This window comes from Meles meles, chromosome 4 (genome assembly GCF_922984935.1).
Source record: "Meles meles chromosome 4, mMelMel3.1 paternal haplotype, whole genome shotgun sequence".
In the NCBI taxonomy this organism is placed as follows: domain Eukaryota; kingdom Metazoa; phylum Chordata; class Mammalia; order Carnivora; family Mustelidae; genus Meles; species Meles meles.
In genome coordinates, this window is record NC_060069.1 from 96,989,767 (window position 1) to 97,012,162 (window position 22,396).

Here is a 22,396-nt window from a genome sequence, read left to right on the forward strand (position 1 = left end):
TCTTGTCGGGAAAGAAAAGGCCTAGAATAGCTTATTATGTAACACCTAGGAAGGGTTATAAGAAATATAATAGATGGCCTAGAAAATAGTTTTAGGAAGGTTGTGTACAAAGAAAGACAAGGTCTAGATGAGAACTTACTTCTGGAGTCTCTGTAGAGTACTGAAGAGAGAACTAGATAATTGTTTAAGTGTGACATAATTTTGGATGATATATTTGATTCTGCAAGACATAGGTCAGCTGGAGAAGAGAGCATTTGCATGTGTTTGTGGCATAATTGGTGAAGGTCATCTTGGGAATGTCAGAGAGCTAGTTTGGTGACAAAAATCAAGATTAAAATCCATGGGGCGCCTGGGTGGCTCAGTGGGTTAAGCCGCTGCCTTCGGCTCAGGTCATGATCTCAGGGTCCTGGGATCGAGTCCCGCATCGGGCTCTCTGCTCAGCAGGGAGTCTGCTTCCCTCTCTCTCTCTCTCTGCCTGCCTCTCCATCTACTTGTGATCTCTCTCTGTCAAATAAATAAATAAAAATCTTTAAAAAAAAAAAAAAGATTAAAATCCATAGTTCCCTGTCCTTTTTTTTTTTTTCCCCCTATGAAGAACAGGAATTTGTTCACAGGAGAAAGTGCTGCGATGATTGCCTTTAAAAAAGGAGGATATGCTGTGAATTTCTGAGTTTCCTAGAGAGCTTTTAGTTGAGGGAGAATCTTATTTGAGAAGGGCTAAGTGATTTTTTTTTTCGTTTTGTCTTTGCATATACTTTGTTAATAATATGACCTAACATGTCCAAATGATCACTGCTTCTTCCATCCCTCCTAATTCTTTTTTATTTCTTTGAATCTTTCTTGCTTTATCCATATGCTTAGCAAAACCTTCGTAAAAACCTTGGGTGCCTGAGTCTTTAATGAGGCTTTCTGTAGACAGCATTTCACATGTGTTGTCGCAGGTAGTTGCCGAGGATTAAGTTGCTTCTGTATGACTCCACTGAAAAGGACTCTTGGAAGTTTGCACCTGGTTTCCTCCAGACTTTGCCCCATGTACCTATTCCCTCTGCTGATTTTGATTTATATCCTTTTACTAGAATGAACACAAATGTATGCCAGTCCTGTGAATCTTCAAGCCTGGGCATGATCTTAAGGACATGTAGCACAGTGTGAAAGAGAATACGTTAACATTGAAAAGAATTCTTTTTTTTTTAAATTATTTTTATTAACATATAATGTATTATTTGCCCCAGGGGTACAGGTTGAAAAGAATTCTTTAAAGAGAATCTGTTCCAGCTCTTGCATTATAGGTGAAGAAACTGAGGCTCAAGGATATAAAGTTACTTTCTCATAGGCTGCTTTCACAAAGACTGACCTTTAAAGTTACTTTCTACAAAGACTGTCAATAGTCCTGGTCTAGTCCTAGATAGACAGGATTATCCCACATTGTATCTAAAATGTATTTGTGCCATTTTGCTTTGCTTTTTTTTTTTTTTTTTTGCATCTACTTTTATATCCTATTAGAGAAATACTTTTATTTTTCCTAAATAATACCGCTGACTAATTTTCTGAGATGTATAGACCAAGTCTGTTTATTTTAGCTATTTTTTTTTTTGGTTTTAAGAACTTTGATTAAATTTTAAAAATTAAAATTAAATTTAAAAAAATGTTCCTTTCCCCTCAGATGCTCTGCATCATTTTATTTGATCTTGACCCTTGTTTTTTGGCTTGAAGTATAATAGCCAAGGCTGTGTAAAGTATCACAAATGTATATTTTCTGCACTTTGTTTTGTATATTTCTTGAAACCCAGCATTTCATTGGCTTTGTTAACAGCAGAAGCACATTAATCTGCTTTATTTGGGAAAAAATTCTGTAAGAACATTTTTAACCTTTAAATAATAACATAATTTAGTATGCTTTCTCCCTTCATGTATTTTTGACTGAAAAGGTATAAGAATTTTCAGTTTGGGGGTGCCTGGGTGGCTTAGTGGGTTAAGACTGCCTTTGGCTCAAATTGTGATCTCGGGGTCCTGGGATCGAGCCCCACGTCAGGCTCTCTGCTCAGCGGGGAGCCTGCTCCCCCCCCCACCCTCTGCCTGCCTCTCTGCCTACTTGTGATCTCTGTCAAATAAATAAATAAAATCTTAAAAAAAAAAAAAGAATTTTCAGTTTGTTCTAGAGTTGAGGCTCCTGACCTTTTAATTTTCATAAGAATTTTGTATTTCCTTATCTTGTGATTAACTAGGGAGAGGGAATAGATTGGCTGTTGGCATTAATCCCTTATATTCAGGTCTACTGACTTGTATGACTCCATAGAGCACCTTTTACGTTGTATTCTATATGAGTGATAGTTCCTGGAGTTGTGCAATGGCCCATGCCCCAGAACAGAGCAGAGGGCTCCGATGTGTTAATGATTGGTGTATGATTGAGCAGGTGAGGTTGTGAGACCTACTGGTAGTTCACAACCAACTCCCTGGTAAGCTTGTTCTATTGGAATATTCTTTGGAAATAAGAGGAAGAAATTTGCGTAGTTTCTTTTCCCACCCTCTCCCTACCCATCCCTATTATTCCCTTCTAGCTCTTCTGAGATTCTGCCATGGTATTTTTTTTTTTTTTTTTTTAAAGTAGGCTTCTTGCCCAGCGTGGAGCCCCACACAGGGTTTGAACTCACAACCTGAGATCAAGACCTGAGCTGAGAGCAAGAGTTAGTCCCTCAACCAACTGAGCCACCCAGGCACCCCTCTGCCATGCTATTCTTAACTGTTCAGAATGAGCAGAGTTCATATTCCCATAAGTCACTTCAAAGTACTATAAATGTCACATATTAATGCTACAATTCTATATTTGGAAATCTTAGAGTAGAATGATAATGCGGATATTGTTCCTTCTCTGGAATCTTTTTTGGAAATATCCAAACCAACCCTCTTTTCCTTGTTCTAAAACAAAAGTAGACCCTTAGATAGCTGTAACTATTCCCAGGTCTATAAACAATGGGAAGTTTATTCCCTATCCACCCCCATTTTATCATTTTAGATAGCCCAGCTATTACTGACCTATATAAAAAAGCCTGGAAGAAAGAACAGCTAGAAAATGGGGAGTAAAATCTCTTTATTTTAATTTGTATTTTAAGAGATTTCTCTATCATGACCACATTAGTCTGCTGTCTTCTCAACATAAAGGTATATATGTGAATTGAACTAGGAAAAGTACAGTCTCTGTCCTTAAGATTATGATCTGATAAAAAAAAGATATATACAAGAAATTTTGTAACGATAATGAAAAGTTTAATAGTAAAGGTATAATTTAGGTATAGTGGGGGCACAGGGGTAAGGTGAATTGGTTTGGATTGATTCAGTAATCTTCATGAAGATTGATCATTTAAAAAGTCTTAATGGATTTCATTAGTAAATATGTAAGTGAGGGGTTAAGGAAGGTGGTTTTTTTTTTTTTTTTAATTTTGTTTAAGATTTTATTTATCTATTAGTCAGAGAGAGAGAGAGAGTGAGCACAGGCAGACAGAGCAGCAGGCAGAGTCAGAGGGCAAAGCAGGCTCCCCGCCGAGCAAGGAGCCTGATGTGGGACTCGATCCCAGGACACCGGGATCATGACCTGAGCTGAAGGCAGCCGCTTAACCAACTGAGCCACCCAGGCGCCCCAAGGAAGGTGGTTTTGAGTGGTATTGCTGGGAAAGGTCATAGCATGTACAAAAGAATAGCATATATATTCACAGATAGCAAATAGCATGGATATTCTATAGGTTGTATGTGGAGCAGTGGCAAGAGATGGGACTAATCTGTTAAACAGAGAGCCTCATAGGACATACTGAAAATTTGGATGTTATCCTGTTGGCGCTAGAGAGTTATTAAAGGGTTTTAGGCAAGACAATAGCACTATTAGTTTCACTTTAGATCTCTGAAGGCAGGTTGGAGAATTTGATGGAGTTAATTTTAGGGAGACTACTTCAGTAGTTCAGGTGGAAAAATGGTAACTGCCTGAACTAAGGTTTTAGAGAGGAAGGTGCAGTGTGGAAGAAGCTTTGCAAAGTGGAATATTTAAGGTCTAGCGAGTCATTGGATATGAAGAGGCAGAGGAAAGTTCTAATAATGACTCCCAGGTTTCTGATTTTGGTGGCTACTGAGTGGGCCATGAACTAGCATCAGGATTATAGGAGGAGGAACACAGAAGTGTCCAGTAGACACCTTGATAACATGGATCTGAAACTCAGATTTTAGTTTTCAGCCTGTTAAAGATAATGGAAGCTGTGGCCACATGTTCGATCACTGAGAGAATGTATGTAGAGGAAGAAGACAAGAGCAGGAGATTCTAGGATCCTAGGATAGAGTCTTGAGGGAAGGCCAGTAGTTAAGTGTTAAGTGGAGATAGAAGCAGGGGCTCTTATGCTCTATAACACTGAAAGATTATCACCATTTGAGTTAACCATAGTTTCTCTTTCAGGAATGGTAGTGCTATTGGCCTTCCGGTCCCACCTATCACAGCCTTAATCACCCCTGGTCCTGTTCGTCATTGCCAAATTCCTGATTTGCCTGTGGATGGAAGCCTGCTCTTTGAATTTCTCTTTTTCATCTACCTGCTGGTTGCTCTGTTTATTCAATACATCAATATCTATAAAACAGTGTGGTGGTATCCTTATAATCATCCTGCTTCTTGTACTTCACTGGTAAGTCTTACTAGGCCTTTAACTTCTGTATGTTACTTAACCAGGAAACTAGTTGGAAAGCCTGTGGGTACAAATTACTTTTGTTAATAATTTTTCTTCTAAAAAAAGTTTTTTCCATTAAACCATGGATTACTTTCAGAACTGTAATCTTGTAAGATTATTAAAATATAAATATCTGGAAAGGTAAAATATAAATGAAAATGCAGAAAACTTTTAAATAATTTATCATAATATCAAGAGTTTTGATGTTTAGCTTTCTTTGCACTATATTAAATTTGTTGGACTTAAGGTGCTAATATGACTAAATTCCAGGAAATTGACTCTTTTAATGGCTATCTTAGGATAATGGTTGCTTCTATAACAAATAAACCCAGAATTGTATGATGCACCAAACACGTAATAGTCTGAGGCAGTTGTTTTTGTTTGCAGGAGTAGCATGCTTCCATGTGGTCAATCAGGGGACCCAGACTGATGGAGACTCTGCTGTCTTCCAGTATGTGGCCTCCAAGTTGACTTTGGCCTACCTCGTTCAGCTAGAATGGGGCAAGAGCATAGGGAAGTATAAAGGAGAGTTTCTTATGGGCCAGGCTCACATCATGTTCACTCTTAACTACAGGGAGACTGGAGACTATAATTCTTTCATAGGATTTATTGTTACTATGAATAAGATTGGGCTCTGTTACAAAAATAAAATTGAGACAAGGACTAGATGTCTTTGCTGAAATACTCCAAAATATATTGTAGGTTTCTTCTACCCTCTTTCCATTTATTTAGGAGAGCTGAGATAGTCTTGATGCAGAGAAGTTCTCCATAGATGGGTATGTAAAATAACGAGTAAGACTACTCAGGGTACTTTGTAGGTGGATGGTTGGCAGTGGCAGATTTGGATGGAAATACGCTCTAGGAGAAAGAAGACTGTTGTTCTGGGTAGTTTATATGTGTGTTTGGGGCTTATTAATGATTAGAAAACTTCCTTGGCCTGATGAACATAGGAATCAAATGTGGACCAAAATCTTCAAAATAATATGGGAAGGGAATAAGCATTAAAAAATAAAAATACTCGTATTACTTGGTTGTTTCTGGAAATAACTATATTTATTTATATTATTTATTTTTTTATTTTATTTATATTTTTATTTTTATTTTATTATTATTATAATAATATAATATAATTATATTATTATTATAATAATATAATATAATTATATTATTATTTTTATTTTTATTTTTATATTATATTTATTTATATTCTGGAAATAACTTTCCATATTGATGATGTACCTGCTTAATACCAAGTAAAGAGAATTTCGGTTTCTTTATTTAAGAATTCTAATGATTTGGTGCAGCTTGCTGTCTTGAGCTCACCTGCTCTCATATATCAAGAGTGTACTTTTAAATTTAACAAACTTTCCCTTTTGTGTTACTCAAAAAAAAAAAAAAACAAACTAATGATTCAATGCCATATTTTGTGTTTGTTTGTTTTTTTTTTTAAGATTTTATTTATTTATTTGACAGACAGATCATAAGTAGGCAGAGAGAGAGGAGGAAGCAGGCTCCCTGCTGAGCAGAGAGCCCAATGAGGGGCTCGATCCCGATGACCTGAGCCGAAGGCAGAGGCTTTAACCCACTGAGCCACCCAGGCACACCATTGTGTGTGTGTGTTTTTTTTAATGGTCTTTTTTTTCTGGATTATGAATTTATGAGTGTAGGAACTGTATTTCATCTATTCTTTGGCCATGGTGTTGTAAAATGAGGAGATAAGATGATCTTTAAGGCTTCTTCCAGCCATGTAGCTCTATATGTAAATTTCTTACTATCTTAACAATGGCATTGGCAAACGTTCATTAAAGTAATTGCTGTTTTTTGCAAGTATTATCTCATTTACTCCTTTTAAAAACAGGTAGGTACAAAAAAAAAAAAACCAGAAAACCTTACTACTGTCCAATTTTATAAATTAGAAATATGAGACCTAGAGATTACAAAACTTGTTCAAAATCACATAGTGACAAAGTGAGTACTGTCACTCCCTGCTATGCTGTATTTCCTATTACTTATTCTGTGTTTAATCCATAAGTACTTTTGGGTAGTTCACTATTCAGTTTTCACTTTGACATTCCATGGAAACCTCAGTTTTTGAATTTTCAGGCTAATCAAAGAGCTCTTCTGTCAGTCAGCCATTTCTGACAAGAGTTCTCTTAAAAGTCCCCTACAAATGTTGCCTTGCAAGGGAGGAGTGCTCCTGTCATTATCAGGAAGCTGCTGCTAGAGCTGCTGAGTCCAGAATTAATGCTTCCTTTCCTCTGACTCATACCACCAAACATGGGTGCCTTTTACCCTGCCCCTCTCCCCATTTCACTCAGTTCTGAATTCTGGTTTTATGTAATCTTCAAGGTTGGCAGAAACTAAGTCAAATCTAGAACTTTAGTTGCCAGAAAGTCTGGAGATGCAGTTTTTCATTTTCTGGTCTGTGCGATAGAGGAAGGCACACTTGAAGCAGGTTATCCTGTGGACTGGCTCACTTATCTGCTACATATGATCCTAGCTCACACAAACCTTAGCGTTTAATTGTGAAACTAAGAGTAACATCTGTGAAATAGCAAATATGATAAGATTTTAGCCTATCAGTATGAAAGGGGTCTGAATCAGTAAGCTGTTCAAAGATTAATGGGCCGCCAGAGACCTGGTTACTTCTTGTCACTGAAGGTATTCAAACATGGGAGATGGCTATGTACCTGGGATGCTCTAGAAGGGACTTAGATCTAAACTAGTGGTCTAAATTTTCTTCATTATTTATGTCTGACTCAGAAATTTATCAGATTTATATATTATGTTTTTCTTTTTCCATTTCAAGATCTTAATAATTATCAAAAAGAAAATGCGGACTCCCAAATATGTAAAGTATCCTTGTAGCCATCAAGCAATTAACTGAATGAGTCTTAACCCTAAGAAACATAAAAGCTAGTAGGAGTATAGTAAATTATTCAGAATATCAGGACTGGAGGGTAATTAATCAAATATTCTGGTTTATAGAGTTAATTATAAGCAGATTATCAGTTTTCAGTGATAGAGCACAGAACAACATTTACTTAACAATAAGATACATTAGGCGTTTAAATCTTTTGATAAAAAATGTCTTAGATGGACTGGTGATACAAAATAAGACCCTCAAACATTAGGTATTAAGTAGGGGGTCTAGTGAATTTGCTTGCATTATTTTGGAGGAGTGAGGTGAACAAGAAGTCTCAAAGCTTAAGAGGGGAAATATATTATTAAATCCAAAACAGAGAAAGAGAGAAGGAAGTGATCTGAGGTAAGCCACTCTCTTGATATTCTGGCTACTCTAACTTTAAAATGTATCCCAGATCGGGCCACTCCGGCACCCTTGCTGCTGACCCTGTTCAGTCCATCTTCATTTCTTACTTGCATTAAAAGCAAGTATCTTGCTTTAACTGATCTTGCCCTGCTACAGTATATTCTCCACATAGCAGTCACTGTGATTGTTTTAAAATAGAACCTGGCACTCTTTGCATAAAACACTTCCATGTCTTCTCATTAGGAAAAAATATAAACTTAATCATTTGTTATTCATTACGTCATTTCTGCCCTCTTACTGATTTTCAGACACACCAGGCATATGTTTTCCTGTCTTAGGGCCTTTGTGATTCCTTTTCCCTCTGCCTGGGGCTCTCTGCCTTCAGATCTTGTCATGGGTGTTACTTTGTTATCAGTCAGCCGGTCAGCCCAAATGCCACAATCTAGAGATGTCCTCCATAACCAACAATTTAAATTGGTTCTGCAGTTCCCTTTCCGGTCACTATTTGTCACTCTCTTACTTCTTGCCAGCAGTTGTTACTAGGTAAAATGCTTTTGCTTGTTAGCTTGTTTGTCGTTGACTTTACACTTAAATTTATGAAAGATACGGCTTTAGTTGTTGTAACAGGACGGCTAAAACAGAGTAGAACCTTATTTCCTGATTAGATTAAAAACCAGTCATGTGATATGCCAGCGTGGCAACTCTTTGTTTCCATTGCTCTGCCACTCCCAACATGCTTCTTCCAAACCAGGGTCCGATATAGCTGCACCAACTCCTGTCAGCACATCTGGCCAGCAGGAAGGAGGAAAGGAGAAAGATAGCTCCTTCCTTTAAGGGCATGATTGGAAGTTGTATATATCATTTCCCTTCACATCCCTTAGCTACAAGTAGTTTTGCAAGGAAATGAACCTCTAGTTAGCAAGGAGTCAGCGTCCAGTTAAATTCTATGATGATGGCAGAAGAGACGAATAGAAATCCTTGCCATCCCCTTTCCCTTTCATACCACAGTAAAAAGTAAGATCCAGGAGAGCATTCTTCAGCACTGTATCCTCAGTATCAAGAAGAGTACTTTGCACACATTGTGGGTGCCCCCTACTTACTTACTGAATGAATTGAGAAGTTCAGCTTTTGAGTCTGGAAGGAGGACTCTGGAAACCTAAAGACCTTTTGACCAGCAAGATGAAAATACATCTCCATTTTGTTTGTTGCTAATGTGCTTATTATTTTGCTTATTATTTATATAGGCTTAGAGCTAGAGTTCTGATTACCAGTAGAAAGATGCTGATAGAACTAGAAGGAACCATATGCAGCGTCTAGGTAATGCTATCATTTCTTAGGAAGAAAAGATCAAATATAAGACATGTTTTTGTTGTTTTTTTTTTTAAAGATAATATTTACTTATTTTTGTGAGAGAGCATAAGCACACAAGCTATGGGGAGGGACAGAGAGGGAGAAGCAGACTCCCCCTGAGCAGGGAGCCTGATCCCAGGACCCTGGGATCACGACCTGAGCAGAAGGCAAACGCTTAACCAACTGAGCCACCCAGGCACCCAGGACACTTTTTTTAAATCAAGTTAAGAAGAAAGACTAAATTGAAGGTAATTGACATGTCAGCCAGTAGGGAGTTTAGGTTAGTAGATACCCAATTAGATTAATATAAGCTTGCATAGAGAGACCAAAAATAGGAATTCCTGAACGCTGGGAGTGGTTTGGGCCGCTGCCTTCGGCTCGGGTCATGGTCTCGGGGTCCTGGGATCGAGTCCCGCGTCGGGCTCTCTCCTCGGCAGGGAGCCTGCCTCCCTCTCACTCTCTCTGCCTGTCTCTCTGCCTACTTGTGATCTCTCTCTGTCCAATAAATAAATAAAAATCTTAAAAAAAAAATAAAAATAAAATAAATATGGCATTTTAAATAAATTACTTTTTTTTAAGACTTTTATTTATTTAAAAGAGAGCGCAAGCAGGGGGTGGGGAGAAGGAGAAGCAGGCTCCCTGATGAGTGGGGAGCCTGACCCAGGGCTCGATCCCAGTACTCAGGGATCATGATCTGAGCCAAAGATCTGAGCCACCCAGGGGCCCCTTAAATTATTCTCTTTTTTTTAAAATATTTATTTATTTGACAGGGGGAGAGAGAGAGAGAGAGATCACAAGTAGGCAGAGAGGCAGGCAGAGAGAGAGGGGAGGCAGGCTTCCCTCGGAGCAGAGAGCCCGATGCGGGGCTCGATCCCAGGACCCCGAGATCATGACCTGGGCCGAAGGCAGAGGCTTAACCCACTGAGCCACCCAGGCGCCCCAGCCCTTAAATTATTCTTGCCATAATTCTGCAGGTTATCACTTTTTAACCCAAAGCTGTAGTCTTCCTTTCAACACTGTAAACTTTCAAAAAAGAGGGGAGTACATTCTAGATAATTTAAAATAGTATTTGAAAAATTAAAGTAATCTTTTATGAAAGGAGAAGTAAAATTAAGTAGAAAGTAGAAGGTAGGTAGTCTAAGATCTCAAGATTCTTGTGGTCTATACATATAAGGTGATGTAAGGAAGCTCTGCTGAGGGGCAAACCTTTTGATGTAGCAGTTTCAGCTAGATATCCATATTTCTTTCTGATGCAGTGATTTGTTTGTTTTACAGAATTTTCATCTCATTGATTATCACCTGGCAGCATTCATCACAGTGATGCTTGCAAGGAGGCTGGTGTGGGCCCTCATCTCAGAGGTAACAGCTTATTCACTATATTTTATCACTTGTAGCTAGAGTTAGTTACTAGAATGGATTCAAGCTGAGTATGTCAAGTGCCCAAATATAATTTGAAAATAATTACAAATTAATTTCTTTATTCCACATGAGCTATGCTAGTTCTTTTTTTTTTTTTCTTTTTTTAAGATTGTATTTATTTATTAGATCACGAGTTGGGGAGAGGGGCCAAGGGAGAGGGACAAGCAGACTTCCCACTGAGCAATCCCAGTACTTCAGCAGTCCCAGTACCCTGAAATCATGACTGAGCCAAAGTCAGATGCTTAGCCAACTGAGCCACCCAGTGACCCCATGTGCTAGTTCTTTTTAAAAGATTTTCCAACAATATATTTAAAATTCATTGTGCTAGAATTCAAGAAAACTGTTAGAAATCTCGTTTGAGTTTATTAAAACGTGGGAGTTTTAAAATGAAAGCAAATTTGCATAAGACTAATCTTGAAGATTAGAATCAGTGGGCAGTAGAGGAAAGACTTGAGACATTAATACGATCTTTTTAAAATTAAATGTTGAGCTTTGCGCAGTGGCAGTATCGTAGCCAATGAGGTTTATCCGAGGCGCGATTATTGCTAATTAAAATTAAATGTTGATAGAACTGGCCATTGGTAAGATTCTTTAATATATTTGTAAACTCCATTGGAGAAGGTAAATGTGTTCTCTTAGGATTTTATTATCTTATGTCCTATAAATTATTATAAAAACAAAAACAAAAATGTTAACTTAGCTAGAGTGTCTAACAGTTTTAATCTTGGAGTTCATAATTCAGTGTATAATTTTAAATTAATTGTTACTATAATCATGGATAACTGAGAGCCAACTTTTTTTCCTTCTAAAACATGCATGAAAGTATTTGTGTCTATAAGCCCTAATTTTCAGGAATCTTATTTCTTGTGAGCACAGAGTAATTGCATGCATTAAGTCATAACCTGAGAGCCATTTGAAGTTAACTGAAAAACACTGGTAGTTGAATCATCTGTTTTTCACAAAGGGAAAGGCTGTCTAAAATCTTTTCTCCCCGGAGACACCTGAGTGGCTTAGTCGAGTAAGCGTCTGCCTTCTGTTCAGGTCATGATTCCAGGGTTCTTGGATGGAGTCCCGCAAGGGGCTCCTTGCTCAGTGTGGAACACGCTTCTCCCTCTGCCTCCTGCTCCCTCTGGTTGTGCTCTCTCTCAACAAATAAATAAATAAAATCTTTAAAAAAAAAAACAAAACAAAACAACTTTTCTCCCAAGTTCGCTATTTAGGTCATGAAAATAGGTGCTTACTTTGGATATATTACATTATATTCTTTTTTAGAGGAACTCAGTGGAGTTTTATGTTTTTGTCTGTGAAAACAGGCAGCATTTTTTTTTCATCTCTTCAATTACTTAGAAATGGTACTGGTATATGCCAATTAGTATGTCCAGCTAATGTGTAAATCCTTTATAACTGGGGTTTCTACCTTGGTGATCCACGGGTTATAACTTTATGTACTCTGTTGCTAATGGCTTAATACTAGTTTAACAGTTTTTGCATGACCTTAATTGGAGAATATATTAGCTGTTTTCTAAAGAAACCTGTAATTCTTGGGTGCCTGGGTGGCTCAGTTGGTTAAGCATCTGCCTTCGGCTCAGATCATGATCCTGGAGCCCTGGGATCGCATCCCACATCAGCTCCCAGCTTGGCAGGGAGTCTGCCTCTCCCACTGAGCTCTCTCCCTCATTCTCTCTTTCAAATGAATAAAAAAAAAAAAAATCTTTAAAAAAAAGAAAAGAAAAAGAAACCTGTAATTCTTACTGAGAACAAAATACTTAAACTAAATTTAAACAGATTTCTGGTCAATGACTTAAGTCTCTGTACCTTAAAGTCCATGAGAAAGAACGTTTATATTATGGGGTATCTATATAATGGAACAGCATGCAGCCATTAAAAAGATGAAACTGTACTGACTACTAACATATTAAGTAAAAAAAAAAAATACATATATATATAAAACAATGTTTAAAATAAGGTGGGTAGAAGGAGTAAAATACATTTGCTTATGTATGAATAAATTATCTCTAGAAGGACATACAAACTAATAACAGGCTGCCTAGTTGTGGCTGGGAACAGGACTAGAAGGAGGGAAATTTCAGTACAAACACTATTATACGTTTTGTATTTTGAGCATTTGTGACCATATTACTTATTCAGAAATTAAAAATAAGAGCTATATAGTGATTCTTTTCTAAAAAATCTAAAAAAATCTATGATGGTAAGACCCATCATAAATCATCTTTCCTTCCTTCCATTAAAATGTTTGTCTTTTGGGGTTTTTTTGGGTTTTTTTTGGCTTATATATCACAGAAAGGATCCCTACCCTGAGAAAGACCAGTCATTTTTAAGGAGAGGCTGGAGGTAATTAATAAAAATGCTAAGTACTATTCCAGGAGGAATACCTCCAACTCTATGACCATTTATTCACCTCCAGGCCATTTCTAGTTCTTGACTTGCTCCACAAGACCAAAAAGTTACTCAGCTATTCTCCCAACCTGAGGCAACTCCTATTTTATTTTATTTTATTTTTAAAGATTTTATTTATTTATTTGAGAGAGATAGCACCCAAGCGGGGAGGAAAGGGAGAAGCATCGCAGGGAGCCAGATGCAGGGCTCAGTCGCAGGACCCTGGAATCATGCATGACCTGAGCCAAAGGCAAGATGCTCAACAGACTGAGCTACTCAGGCATCCTTGCAATCCCCTTTTTAAAAAAACTTTTTTCTAAATAGGAAGGTAGTACATTTTATTAAAAAAAAAAAATTGGAAAACCCTAAAATATAAAGCAGGAAAAATTTTAAATTACAACCTCATTATTGAAAGGGCCTTATTTTGGTGTATTTGGTGTATAAATTTTTATTTGCATATAAACCATACTTTAACATACTATTAGGATTATTTTTCTACTCCTTACCTGGCTCATTTTTGCTTATTCTTTAATTCCAGCTAAAAATACCACTTCCTCAGAAAGGCTTCCCTAGATTGGGGTCTTTTGTTATTCGCTTTCCCTTACAGCTTGTTTTTTCCTGTAGCACTTACCACAATTGTAAAAATAATTGTTTGTGTAAATATAAGTTTAATATTTGTTTTTCTTGTTTGGGCAGCCTCATAAAGACAGAGTTCTTAGTTACTACTATGTCCCTAGGACCTGATATAGTATCTACCATACATAGCATAATGGTTAAGAACATGGGCTCTGAAGCAAGACAAAAATGACAAATACATCCAGGCTCTGCTACTGTGGTGACACTGGGCAGAACAGCCATTTTATTTTGAAAATGGAGGCAGTGAGGGCACCTGGGTGGCTCAGTCGGTTAAGCGTCTGCCTTCAGCTCAGGTTGTGATCCTGGGGGCCTGGGATTGAGCCCTGCATCAAGGCTCCCTGCTCAGTGGAGAATCTGCTTCTCCCTCTTGCTCTGCCACTCCTCCTACTATGCGCAGTCTGTCAAATAAATAAATCTCTAAAAAAAAAAAGAAAGAAAGAAAGAAAATGAAGGCGATAGAGTAATTCCAGCCACTTAAATGCCTTCCTTAGGCTTTGACAGGTAAGGTACATTGGCATGAGGTATGTATCAGGGGAGTGATAAATAATTATTTGCCATACTGTTACTGAGAACAGTTTGAACCTTCTCTATGGTGTTAATTCAACTGCTTCTTTGCATTTATAAATAACTATATAAGTATTATACATCGCATATATATTATATATGCTATGTAGTATATTGAGTAAGTTAAGAAATGGATAGATGAAAGACCTGAAAAGCTCCTTATCCTCTCCCATTGCTATTGACCCTACATAATTTTTTCCCTTTTCTACATTCTGACACTGCTGTTTTGAGGTTGTAGGAATCTGCCATCTCCCCCTGTATTTTGCTCATTCTCTTCCTAGTTCATTCTGAAAGAAAATAACATTGCAGAGCTTCATGTTTAGACAAGTATGCTTTCTTACTATATTTAATCTGTCTTTAAAATGTGGGATTAAGGAAAAATATTTGAATAGCTGTCATACAAAGAAGTGGAAGTAATTGTCCATTATTTCCGTGTTTGCAAAAAGTCAAAAGAGAGGCTTTTATTTACATAGGGATTTGTCAGAGAAGATCTGATTTTTTTTTTTTTAAGATTTTATTTATTTATTTGACAGACAGAGATCACAAGCAGGCAGAGGCAGGCAGAGAGAGAGAGGGGGGGAAAGCAGGCTCCCTGCTGAGCAGATCACGACCCGAGCCGAAGGCAGAGGCTTTAACCCACTGAGCCACCCAGGCGCCCCAAGATCTGATTATTTTTTGAAACTTCAGTAATTCATTAAATATTAATTCAGCAAATAGTTTGGGGGGAGGATTCCAAAGAAAATGGGACATTGTTGCTACTATTGAGGCTATTACAGTTTAGTCCAAAGTCAGATAAATTAATGGTTCAATGCCTTTACAAAAAAATTACCTGGTGGATTATTAAAATATAGGTTCCATGACTTACAGTTTTGTTCCCTGTATCTCGTAAGGAAAGGCAGTGGGCATTTTCAGGTTCACTAAGCAGCCCAAGTGGCGTTTCCGTAGTGTAGTGGTTATCACGTTCGCCTCACTAAGCAGCCCAAGTAATTTTGATGAATGTGGTTCATGGGTCATACTTTGAAGCCCCAGTGTAAATAAATTAGACAACGTCATAAGAACTTAAGGGAGATCTGTATGAGACACTGGGAATACAAGTAGGAACCAACAAACTGCCTGGAAGAGTCTGAAGATAAGTGGGATGGGACAGTTTTTTTCTTCTCCCCCCGCTTCTCTTTTTTTTGAGGGGGGCAGATTTCCACTAAATCTAATTCCTTGAATCGCATTGCTTTTGAATAAGGCCATTTATAAAATGTTCCTTTTGGTGCTTCCAAACTTTCAGGCCACTAAGGCGGGTGCAGCATCTATGATTCACTACATGGTTCTGATATCAGCTCGCTTGGTGCTACTCACTTTATGTGGATGGGTACTTTGTTGGACCCTCGTCAATCTCTTCCGGAGCCATTCAGTCCTCAATCTCCTTTTCCTTGGCTACCCGTGAGTACTCCAGTTTTACCATTGTATCAGTAAGTTTTTAAAGAAATTATTTGGGTCAAGCAAACAATACTACAAAAGTGAGGAAGATGAAATTCTTCAAATATAAGCCAAAAAAAAAAAAAAGCTCAGAAAATTAGAAAAAATCAGTGGGTAGGGTGATTTATAATTTATTTTCTACACGAGGCTACAGTTGGGACAACAGGGGTAAACCAGGACTGTCCCAGGAAAACTGGAGAAGTGTGGTTATTCTACCAATGGTGAATATTTTAATTGGCTCTCTTAATCAAATGAAGTTCCCAAGTGCTGCCTATATTGGCAGTGTGTAGTTGTATCTTATTATACACATGGGCTTTTAAACTCTTCTGCATAATTTAACTTGTATACTTTGGGCTAATACTTTCTTCATTGGATGTTAGTAAATAGCTACCATTTATTGCTGTTATGTGCTAGGTGCTGGGCTAGGTGTTTATAAAGATCACCTCATGAAGTCATCCGCATAACTCAGGAGGCTGTGTATTTAGTCTGACATAACAGTTCCAAAGTACTTGTGGTTTTAAAAAGTTAGAAGTTTATTTCTTTCTTCTGTAAAGCATGTGTATAAATCATCTTGAAGAGCTGGAGCAGCTAGCTTCCATGGTGTTGGGACCCAGGGTCCTGCTATCTTTTTTGGTCCACTCCTCCCTAGCAGGATAGAGTGTAAGGGAAGGTAGAAATTTGTCTTTAGCTGAACAGCTGTACCTCAACTAAAAATTCTGTTGCAGCGGAAGAGCAGGAGAACAGTGGCTCTTGGCAGACAATTAGCAGGCTTCGCCACAGGTAAAGAAAGATTAAGAGATAAAAAATCTTTCCTGTGGTCAGGCAATTAGAAAGACTTAGGTCTTTTTGATTCCGGAGTTCTTGTTTGCACCATTCTTCTGTAATCAGTAGTTCTCCAAGTGTGTAAGAAATTTTACCAGACAATGGCAGTAACCACATCTTTATTTTCTTGTGTATTCATAGATTAAAAAAGTGACTCTTTACTCCTTTGGTTTTTGTTTGTTTTTTTTTTTTTAAACTTGATTCTCAGCTAGCTTCTCACTTTAGGGTAGGTTAGTCCAATGACTAATGTTGTAGCTCTTATATTATCTTGAATCTATACACTGCTTTCTGTAACCTCCGCTGCTGTTACATTCTAAACTTCTAGCTGGTCTTCTGGTAATCCATTCTTGCCTTCTTCCTTTCCATTTTTTATTATAGCTGTAATGCTTTTCAGAATGGAAGTTGAATTATGTCACTAACCCTCTTTAAAATTCTTTAATGAATCATTTCCTTTATCTCCTTTTACCTTACGGTAAAAGTGGAAGAGCAGGACTTAGACTCCAAAGTCTAAGCCTTTGATGCTACCCTTCTAGTTTCTCTCATTCTACACTGTATCAGTATCCATTGCTATATAATGCTGTAACAAACAGCTACAAACCCGTGGTAGCATTCCACAAAATTTATTGTGCATACATTGGAGTGAGCAGAAGTCAAGCAGCTCTCCTGGTCTTAGCTGGGTTCACTCACACTTGAAATTGATCGAATGGCATGAAAGCAAGCCCCAGCGTGCAAGTCCATTTCAGGCTTCTGATCACATCATGTTTGCTGACATTCTGTGGGCCAGAACAGGTTGCATTGTTGAGCCATCGTGGGGCTAGGGCAGGGTCACTTCACACACAGAATGAGGGCTGTGCAGTAAGACTACAGGAAGGGTTAAGAAATGGGACCATTGTTGCAACTGCCACACACCCTAGCCTCTCGTGTCACCTCTACATGTGCAGCTTGTGTTTCAGCAATATTGACAGGTTTCTCTGGCCTTCACAGTTTTGCACATGTGTGAGTTATGCCTGTTGCTTCTTCATTTACTCCTTCCCACACTACTACTCTAGCTCACATTCACGGTGGATTGCGGAGCTGCTAACCATCCTCCCTTACGTCATAACAAGCTTGCTTTCTCCCTCCATAGAAAACTATGAATAGGTGAATTTGTTAATATTTTTATAAAATATATAACTACATAGGGTATCTTTTATTTGATGTTTTTCATATCTGAATTTATGCCAGTGAAATGACCATTTTATTTATAATACATAAGTCACAATGTGGATATTACTTCATGAGGACTGGGGAAAGTATTTTAAAAAGTTTTAAGGAACCAAGGTTGAAATAACTATAAGAAGTTATGAAAAGTCTCAAAAATATTCAGTCCTTTGACCAGCTTAGTCTACTTGTAGAAGTTTATTTATTATACATCTAGAATCTTTTTTCATTAATCCATCAGATATTTTTTGAGTGCCTAGTATGTTTCAGCCACAATTCTAGATATCAAGGATATTGCAGTGAATTAAGCAGACCCAAATCTCTGGTACACAGAACTTAGATTGTAGTAAGGGGAAGATAGGCCAAACAAACAAAAAAACCACCCAAATAAAAAAACCTGAAAAATATGTAAACCATGTGGAGGGGTAAGATCTGTGAAGAAAAATAACTAGGCAGGGGGAACTTAGGAGTGCCTGTAGGATTGGGGTGGGTAATGTAGTGGGGAGGCAGGGGGAGCCCCTCACTAAGAAGGGGAAATTGGAAGTGAAGGGCATACCATTTGAAAATTACCAGATGCACACAAAGATCATGTAGGATTTTATCCATACATTCATATTTATGGTAATGCAAAGTAGGAAACCACCTAAGTTTCCAACAAGAGAGAAGTAGGTAAATTAGAGTGCATCTGTATGAGAATTATAGTATGTTTAAAAATTGTTAAAGAAAAAATATGTAATGATATGAAAAAAATGCTCAAAATAGATACCCATATATAATAAACACACTCAAAGTTACAAAACGGTTTATACTGTATGAGACAAAACATAGAAAGAAGTATGAAGTCTGTGCACCCAGTTGTAAAAATTATAAAAGCCTTTATTTTTTGGTGTTTTCTGTTTTGTCATTGTGATTTCTGTAGTCTTCTATTACTCTACAATGAATGTATATTGCCTTTGTGGGAAGAAATTCAAGAACTTCCCTGATGATGAATTTACTATCAACAGAGTCCCTGTTCTGTTATGTTCATCCTTGGGAATCATGACTGTTTTACTAACATAGTTATGTTAGATCTAGATTTGATCATAGGTGGCATCTGTGGTCTCATTTTCATATTTACCGTCTTCTACAGGTTTGGTGTTTATGTTCCTCTCTGCTGTTTCCACCAAGATAGTAGAGCTCATCTTCTTCTCACAGACTATAACTACATGGTTCAGCATCAGGCAGTAGAAGAAAGTGCCTCAACTGTGGGTGGCTTGGCCAAATCCAAAGACTTCCTCTCCTTATTGCTGGAGTCTCTGAAAGAACAGTTTAATAATGCCACACCCATCCCCACGCACAGCTGCCCCCTCTCTCCAGACCTCATTCGCAACGAAGTGGAATGTCTGAAAGCAGATTTCAACCACAGAATCAAGGAAGTTCTCTTCAACTCCCTCTTCAGTGCCTACTATGTTGCATTTCTCCCCCTGTGTTTTGTGAAGGTAAGTGGTTCCTTTTATGTGCTTCCTGGATTTGTGTGTGAATGACATAAACTGGGTATTTCTTATTTAATCCCCCTTTTCTCTGTCTCCCCTTTGGCAGCCTGGATGGTGGAGTTCGGCTGCATCTGGAGTGCACTAATACCGCTCCTGGTTGGCGGATAGGTATTTCCATATATGTGATGCACCCGTGGTGGTCCCCTCTTTTTTTTCTTTCTTTTTTAAAGTTTTTTTTTTTTTTTTTTTTTCCAGTTTCTGGGGAAAATAGTTTGTGTTTATAATAGAATCAGTATGTAGTAGCTTAAGAGGATTGAGGTTTTAATACAATTCAGCCTACTCTAGTTGATCTTAACATGGTTAATCAGGAGTTTCCTTGGATTTAATCTAACCTTCATCTAAATTTCAATTTACTTCAGTGGAAAAGAACAATGGTCTGGATGTCACTTGGGCCCAAAATCTTTTGGGACATTTTAGTGCCTTTCTTCACCCATTGAGAAGTGCATCTGCAGCCGGAGTGGTCATTTACAGAGGGCACTCACCTCTTCTAGAAAGGAAGCACTTAAAATATAATTGCCTCTCCCTCCCATTCCTAATTCGTACAGCCAGAAAGTCAGGTTGAAGGATTTTGGAGGACTCTGCTCTTGAAGTTTCTGCACGGACAGCAGGACAACCAGTGCATGTGTGACTCAGTGTGGCATTTGTCTGCAGGGCGTATGTACACGCACCCATCCCTACCTTCTTGCTGAACAGTGCACGAATCATTTCTCCCTCTTCTGATCTCTTTCAGAGTACCCAGTACTATGACATGCGCTGGTCATGTGAGCACCTCATTATGGTGTGGATCAATGCTTTTGTCATGCTCACCACACAACTGCTGCCATCTAAGTACTGTGATTTGCTACATAAATCAGCCGCTCACCTGGGCAAGTGGCAGAAGCTTGAACATGGGTCCTACAGCAATGCTCCACAGCACATGTGAGTAGCCTAGAGGGTAAAACCATATAACACCTTCTACATGCTGCTGATCATGTTTATTTGCTTTGTATGTCATTCTTGTTCTTGGCTTTGAACATTTGATTTTTAGTTTTTTGTCTACATGGAAGCTTGTCATCACTCTAAACTGAACACAGAGGACATTAACCCATTCCCACCACCATTCCCAGTCCCTCCTTAAATGCCTCCTACCTTTCAACTGCCCGGTCACCCTGGAGTGTGAATTTGTTTCCCAAGCTGTAATAATGGAGTTTTCTTTCAGTTTTAACCCTTTGCCCAAATTCACAGAGTCATGATATATTTTTGATTCTCTTTGGAAGACTGTAAGATTCATCTTCTCCTAATTGCCACAGCTTCATAGTTGCTAGCTAATCCTCTCACACTCAGGCAGCTAGAATTTGCTTCTCTGATCTCTTCTTTCTAATAAATGCAAATTTGTTCTAATAATTTTCCCTGCTTGCATTTTTTATTACCTTTTTTCTTAAACTTGCTAATGAATGTTTCCCTGCTTTTCCCATATTTAAATGAAAACTGTCCCTAATTGAGTTCACTCTGAGTGTTCCTCTCATCGTGTCCCCTTATCAGTCATTTCTCTGCATGGTCCCTGTGATCCAAAATGGTTAACTTTAGAACCTTTTTGTTCCTCTCACTCTTTCCCTTCACCATACCTTCCTTTCAGACCTGGACCATCTTCATCTTCCTCCCTTTTATAATTGGAACATTTCACAAATTTCATCACCTAGAAATTCTTTTCCTAATGAAGTGGGACAGATTGAGGGGACTTTCTTTTCCCCTCTCCCCCCTCAGAGTCCTCCCTTCAATTATCTGCCTTGATGTCTGATACAGATTAGCACAGGCCTTCAAGCCCAGGAACTGAAAGAGATTGGGCCAGGCTGAAAAGAAACCCGACTGTGGGCAAAGGACAAATTTCAATAAAAATTGAAAATACAATCCACAGTACTAGTACTGTACATCTTCAGGCTCCTGATGGCACATGGCCATGAGGTGTATCATCACTTTAATGCTGGTAAGTGTGAGCAAGGCCGACGGAACATTTTCTGAACTGGGAAAACTTCAGGGTGCTAGACTTTTTTCTTTTTTTGTTTTGTTTAACATATCTAAAATGTTGTCCCAGTTCTTACCCTAGGAAACTAACCTTTCCAAAGTCAGGAAGAGATGAATTAACTTAGATTTTTTAAAAAACTTAACCCGAAGATCCCCATCCCTGCCCCAACTCCATTACATTGGTGCTGGAAACAATGAAGCTTCTTCCGTAACTTCTTTTTCCTAGAGAAACTTCTATAAAAATTAACCAGGAAAGCGGTAAAAAGTAAAATCTGTGTGTCAGTACCTTGTGTGTCTCTCTTCTGTATAGCTTCACGCATATAGGAGGCATTGGAAATATGTAACAAATAGACTGATTTTCTATAGCTTTGGGGGAATAATTATGCTGTAAATATCATGCTGATTTGACAATATGTTCATTTCTCCACTACTTTCACTACAGTCCACTTTCTGTTCTTGTTTATTCTCTCTAGCATTTCCAGCAATAGATTTTGCTCACTTGGGGTTGAGATGACAGTCCATCTGATTACACTCGGTTTTCTGGCTCATAGTTGCCTTACACATTAATTTCTGCTCATTCTCCTGAGCCTCATAAGTCCTTTGACACTGAGTTAATTGTATCACTTTGCAGCCTCTCTACTGTATAGCAATGAAGTTATGATAACAAAGCCGCCTTCCTAACTCTTTACAGTTTGACTATGCAGTGTATCCTCAGAATTCAGGCAGATGAAGCCTTGCATACTTAATTCCTTCTATAGAAATGTAGTGGGCCTTGCCAGACGCTGTCTTATTTGTAATTGCCAACATGCTAACATTGCATTTCTTTCTCCCTTAGTTGGTCAGAAAATACAATATGGCCTCAAGGGGTGCTGGTGCGACACAGCAGATGCTTGTATAGAGCCATGGGGCCTTACAACGTGGCAGTGCCTTCAGACGTATCCCATGCCCGCTTTTATGCAAGTACCACTTATTTCTTTTCAAACATAAACTTAGTGGTAAGTGTCAGGAGGCCACTATGTGTATAAGCACCTAGC

General features: G+C 38.2%; 1 protein-coding gene and 1 pseudogene across 1 annotated transcript in view; both read left to right on the top strand.

Annotated features, from left to right (window-relative positions):
* TMEM39A (transmembrane protein 39A) overlaps nt 1-22,396 on the top strand; it is a 30,438-nt gene that overhangs the window by 3,955 nt on the left and 4,087 nt on the right. Inside the window, exons 3-8 of the mRNA XM_046001439.1 lie at nt 4,436-4,658; nt 10,597-10,680; nt 15,617-15,771; nt 18,959-19,307; nt 20,092-20,279; nt 22,198-22,318. Of these exons, the coding sequence (XP_045857395.1) occupies nt 4,436-4,658; nt 10,597-10,680; nt 15,617-15,771; nt 18,959-19,307; nt 20,092-20,279; nt 22,198-22,318 (1,120 nt within the window). The remainder of the gene's footprint in view (nt 1-4,435; nt 4,659-10,596; nt 10,681-15,616; nt 15,772-18,958; nt 19,308-20,091; nt 20,280-22,197; nt 22,319-22,396) is intronic.
* LOC123940986 lies at nt 11,229-11,358 on the top strand (annotated as a pseudogene).